This window comes from Aptenodytes forsteri, unplaced genomic scaffold, assembly GCF_000699145.1.
Source record: "Aptenodytes forsteri isolate BGI_AS27 unplaced genomic scaffold, ASM69914v1 Scaffold107, whole genome shotgun sequence".
Taxonomy (NCBI): Eukaryota; Metazoa; Chordata; class Aves; order Sphenisciformes; family Spheniscidae; genus Aptenodytes; species Aptenodytes forsteri.
In genome coordinates, this window is record NW_008794118.1 from 313195 (window position 1) to 319194 (window position 6000).

The window sequence follows — 6000 nt, forward strand, 5'->3', positions numbered from 1 at the left end:
CTCTCGTTCTTCTGACTCGCATATAAGTAAGTCAAATCTTCTAGTTGTTAAAATTAAGCTTAGGAGAAGAGACCTCAAAATCCTAATGAACTGAGATCCCCTCATTCATAATTTCTACTGTTTATTTTCTACCTGCGGGGAGTGGACTAAAACTAGGCTGTGAGAGGCTTGCTCCAAGTTGTTTTAACATACGCTTGTCCTGGAATTACCACTAGCCAGATGTCGGACAGGACTGTGTAAGAGGTGATCACAGAAAGTCCCTCACTCTTGGGCTTAGATAAATAAAAGTATCCTGTTGGTTAAACCAGATTCTAAGTCTCATTCAACTACCTACCTACATAGCTTGTTCAGACACAGAAAAGACTCCTTCCTTTATTCACCTATTAAGCCAAAAGCAAACTGAAGGGAAAGGGCAAGTTTGCCTCCTCTTAAAATAATGTAACAAAGGCAGATTCTCATAGAATCATACAATAACTAATGTTGGAAGAGACCTCTGGACATAATGTACTCCAACTCCATCTTCAAAGCAGAGCTAACTCCAAAGTGAGGTCAGTTTTCTCAGGGCCTTGGCCAGTCAAGTTTTGAGTACTTCCAAGGACAGAGATTCCAAAATTTGACAGGACAACCAGTTTCAGGCTTTGACCATCCTCAATGTAAAGAATTTTTTCCTAGTATCTAATCAGCGTTTTCCTTGCCAAAACTTGTATCCACAGCCTCTCATCCTTTCGGCATACATCTGGCACAGCCTTCTCTACCGCTACCCATTAGGTGATTAGAAGACAGCAATTAAGACTCCCCATTTTTAGCATTCTCTCTCCAGGCTAAACCAACCCACTTCTCTCAGTCTAACTCTACTGTCCATCATCCCACATCACCATCTCATTTTTCCAATTCGTACACTGTCATCCGTCTCTCCCATCCAATAATTATCCAATCTTTCAACTTGTGACTTGCAAATAAAAAAATCACTCCCACTGCCTCAGACACCTTCTGTTGTATTATAACCAAGTTTTTCCTCCTGGGCCATTTCAATACCAAGTCTATGAACATACACTGTACATGAGCAATTTTATTTTTAAAGTATTTTTCTCTGATGGTCCAGTGATGCAGAGAACTGTTGCATATGGGTTACTGTCACTGAGTACCATCTATTGTCTATCTGTGGGGAGTGTTTTAGCAGCCGTGGCAGCTACCACATGCAAGACGCTGGTTTGTGTAGTAACGGACTATTCATTGTTTGCAATCTCCCCCAGCAGTGGCATCACTGGGGAAAACATTGTTCTGGCAGCCATCAAGGAAAAGCTCTAAAAGTCCCAGCAGTACATGCAGAGAGACGCAACTAAACTTACTTCATCAGAGGACCTTGAAAAACAAACATTGCAGGGCTACATGTATAATACGCAGAATAAGAAACTTATTTTCCAACTGTTAGTCTACAATGATGCAAAACACCATTAATCAACCTTTGCTTTCTTACAGGGCTCTAAACCCAAAGAAGCATAGCACCTGTGAAAAGCAACCTTTGCATCTGCAAAGATTAACAACTCTCCAGAAACTAAACCGCAGGAAAACTTAGGGAAGAAGTCGGTCAGCATCAAGTTGGTAGAAAAAAGGAGGAACATTATGTTTAATTTAAAATCTGGGTGTTTTGTTTGGGGAGGGTGGGATGTTGATGTTGGGTTTTGTCGGGGTTTTTTGTTTGTTTGTTTGTTTGTTTAAAAAGAAACTACAAATAACAATCATATCATTTTGCATTTAGTATCTGCGTATAAGTGCTTTTTGGGAAAACCAAAATGCAACTATGTCCCTTCTGCTATCTTCATAAACATATTGCTGTTTTATTCATTTTTTGTTTAGTTGCAGCTTCACAAACTACTGAGCCAACAGTTACAGTAAAGTCACGTACAGAAAGTTCTATGAAACATCATTAGAAGCAAACAAATAGGAAACAATTTAGCTGTCACGGTAATTAAAACAGCAAATAGATCTCATTTTTTCTAGTTGAAAATTAATTTATTAAAAACGTGTACTGTCCCTGTAATGGACAGTAAGTTTAAGTTCTTTAAAACCAAGTGTTCAAATTCAGCAGTTCTGAATTTCTTTCTAATTTCCTAAAGATGTAAGACACTGATGAAGTCGTTCTATCTTGGCAAGAAACAGAATTATTACTATTAAACCTGCTATGAAAACAATAAGTGATGACAGATTTCTGTTAACTGACACCAGCTGCTCTAAGGCTACATGGGTCTCGTGACGCACAAAGATCATCTACTTGATTTTTAAAACGTATACTACAATGCCACGTCTCCAGAGTCACCTCTGCTGCATAACCATGAGCTGACAAATTTGAGTTCACTAGATGCCTACTGCTTAAAACCAGCTGCTGTTAAATAGTACCTGGGCAGCCAAAGAGAGGAACAGGCTTTTGAAAGCTGTGCTGCAAGGAAACACCTGCTGGAATTACAGTCTACAGCTTTTCAAGCCTCTCCATTTACAGCGACATCCTTTTTTCCCCACAAGTGACAAGCGGCACAAATTGAAATGGGTGCTTCCAAATCAGTATCAGAAAACCTATCTGGCTGCAAACGTTTAAATGTGTAGTTACCTACTTATGAGTATTTTCACTTCTAGATCATTAAATGTTACCCAAATCTTACAATTTTCCTCTATTAGTATATGAATAATACGTGTAGATGAACATCTTTTGCACACCTGATGACTGACAAAATCCTGTACCAGCAGACAGCGTTAAGTTTTCAGTCACTGGCATAATTTTCTGCTCATCACTGCTTCCATCACCTGTTGAATTCTGTTCATCATTTTCTTCCTTATCAGATGAGGAAGAGGAAGTGACAACCACCTTCTTTTTTGACACTTTCTTTTTTAAGTTACTCTTTTTACTTTCTCTCATTGACCCTCTTTTGATCTTTTTCTTACTGTCTTCATAAGACTCCTCATCAGAAGAGGACAATGAGTCATTCTGTTCTTTCTTGGAAATTTTCTTTTTGTGACTTATTTTTTTCTTTTCTTTAGTTTCAGTTTGTTTTTTACTCTGCACAGCATCTTCAGAAGAACTCTCCTCTTTTAGGGGAGATTTCTCAGCATCAGAGGATAAATCAATCTGTACTCTTTCAGATACTCTCTCTCTCAAATTCCTCCTTTTCTTTTCTTTAAACACTGGTTCATTTTTAGTTTTGTCATTTTCAGAAGAATTGCAACTTCCTTTCTCTGGAGATGACCTTTCAACGTCAGAAGAGGAATCATCTTGTTCTTTCTTGTAACTTTTCTTTTTCAATTTCTCAGATTTCTTCGCTTTGCTTTCTGATCCTTTTTTATTCTTGAATCTGTCTTTTGAAGAATCAAAATTGTGCTCTTTCTTTGCAGATTTCTCAGTACTCTCTGAAGAAGAATCTTCCTGTGCCTTTTTCTTTTTCAAATCCTTGCTCTTCTTAACTTCAGTTAGCTTTACACCTTTAGGACAACTCTCCTCTTTCTCCAGTAAAGACTTCTCAACATCAGAAGACTCATCATGCTTTCCCTTTACAGTTTTTTCTTTTAAGTCCCTGTTTATCCTTTCCTTAGCAGCTGACCCCTTACCAGTTTTTTTATCTTTAGAAGAATGATTAATCTCCTTCTCTGGGGAAGACTTTTCAGCATCGTCATCTCCAGAAGATTTCTCTCTCTGTTTCTTCAAATTTATCTTTCTCTTACTACTTACTTTTTTCCTCTGCTCTTCTTCAGAGGAATCATAACTATCTTCTTTTCGCGAGTATTTTTTCTTAGCTTTTTTTGCAGACTCAATTTTACTCAAAATTTTTATTTCTTTTTCTAACTCAGAATCGTAGTTTGAAGAATCTGAATAGTTTTGTCGTTTCTTTTTAGCAGCAGCAGAATTTTTAGCCGATTTGCCTCTTTTAGCATCCAAATCTGAACCAGAACTGGAACTTTTTCTTTTTCGTTTTCCGTTTTCATCCTTTACTGGTTGATTCTTCAGGAAATTTGAAGTCTTCTGATCATTTGTTGGTGCTTCACTATTGCTATCAATATCTGAAGAACTGTGACTCATCATAGCTACTTCTTTAAGAACAGCTGGCATCTCATCAGAATCTGAGCTATGATCTAATACATATGGCTTTTTTGATTTAGAAAGTTTATTAGGGCTAGGACCATCAACAGTACTGTCAGAAGAACTTCTTTTATCATTTTTCCTCTCTGGTTGTTTTGATGATTTTCTCTTACGTTTTTCATTGCATGCATCATTGCTATCTTCTTCTGAATTTGATGTTAAAGGATTGATGTCTGTTTGGCGTCTCAGAGGTGTGGTCTTCACACGCGGTGATCTCCTGAGATCAGATTCCTCTACAAGTGAGACAGTTTCATTCTCCGTGGAAGGTTCACTGCCAGCATTGTGATTCTGTTTTACAGAATCACAGTTTTCTGCTCTAGGTATTACAACAACATCCTTACTTCCCTTTTCTAGATTGCTGTCTTGATCTTCAGCTTTAACTGTAGACTCTGAAAGGGAAACAGGAGTCAATTTCACAATCAATTCTTTTGTTCCTTTAGCCGATGATTTTAACTTAGTACCACCTTTGGCATCTTTCATAGGAGTGTTCAATTTTATATTTGAATTTAGAGTCTCATGATCTGTTCCTGTATTTCCACTGTCTTGCTCATCTGATGTAATCTGAATCTCCATAGCAGATTCTAGAGTCTCAAAAATATCTTCAGGAACAGATGAGGGAATGGACACTATATCCATGTCTAAAGCCTCTGTACTATTAGGTTCATACTGAGGTTCTTCATTTCTGCCAGATCTTTTATCTTCACCAGAAGTACGCTTGTTATCTGTTTGTTCCACTGTTGGAACACTTTGATCCATGGGCTCGCTGTCAGGCCGTTCTGATACAACTTTTTTCTGTGTCTTTACGGTGTCATCCTCTTTTAATGCCACATGTTCCTTTCCTTCATCTTTTTTCACCTCATTTTTTTCTGACCTAATATCAGGTTTTTTCTCTTTGGTATTTCTGTCTTTGATTTTAACATTCAAAGCTTGTATCTCCAGGTTCAGACCTTCTTCTAGTGCCAGATGAGCTTTTTTCATGTCACTCAACACAGATTTAAAAGCTTTTAGCTGACAAAGTTGCACAGTTGGACTTATTTCTACATTTTCTACAGCGTTTTTCAAAAAGCTTACAAAGCTAGAATTCAGATTTGCTGTAGTTTCAACCAGCTTTTTTGTTTTCTTAAGCAAGTCTTTTGGCACCATTAGTGCTTTATAAGAATATGTTAGTGAACCTGAATATGAATCATCTAGTTTTTTTTCTTCACCATTACAATTTGAATTATTTCTCTTTGGAGAAAACTTTACTGTATGGTCATATATTTTACTTTTTTCACTTTCAACTCTGATCTTTTTTTTGTTTTGTTGCAGTAACTGTTCTAAATTTTCAAAGACACTGTCACATGCAGTGACCAAGTCCAACAAAGGCTCTGCATGGCAAATATAGCAGTGCCACTGGTTATTTTCATCCAGTATAGTCGATAGCTCCTTTCGACCCAGGTTGCGCAAAATGCACTTTTTACAGAAGGCGTTATGGCAAAAGTCACAGCAAATCAAATTTCCACCTTCAGCACACCACCTGAAATGAGACATAAGAAATATAAGAGTCTTATCTCCATATCAACTAGGTGACAAATTTGAGAAGTTTACATATTTTTCACTATTTGATAAAGAATTTGCATTTTAAAAATTCAGGTGATAAACAAATATCCATTAATTGAAAACATTATTAAAAGCATGACTGAAAAGCAGTCAATTGAGAATTGGAAAAGTCAGAAAATTAATGTATTCAATTAACAGTTCACAAAGCTGAAATGGTCAGTAATATCCAAACATAATTTCAGCACAGATTTTAAATAAGAGAAAAAATTAATTAAATTTTATTTTCCATGTTTCTTCTGAGCATTTAAAAAAAAAAAAATATTTGATTTAAAGGC

At 36.7% G+C, this 6000-nt stretch overlaps 1 protein-coding gene across 3 annotated transcripts in view; it reads right to left on the reverse strand.

Annotated features, from left to right (window-relative positions):
• Nucleotides 1–6000, reverse strand: part of ATRX (ATRX, chromatin remodeler) — a 77186-nt gene that overhangs the window by 55842 nt on the left and 15344 nt on the right. For all 3 annotated transcript variants that reach the window (XM_009276421.2, XM_009276445.1, XM_009276413.2), the window contains one exon: nucleotides 2713–5642. In XM_009276421.2, coding sequence (XP_009274696.1) covers nucleotides 2713–5642 — 2930 coding nt within the window. The remainder of the gene's footprint in view (nucleotides 1–2712; nucleotides 5643–6000) is intronic.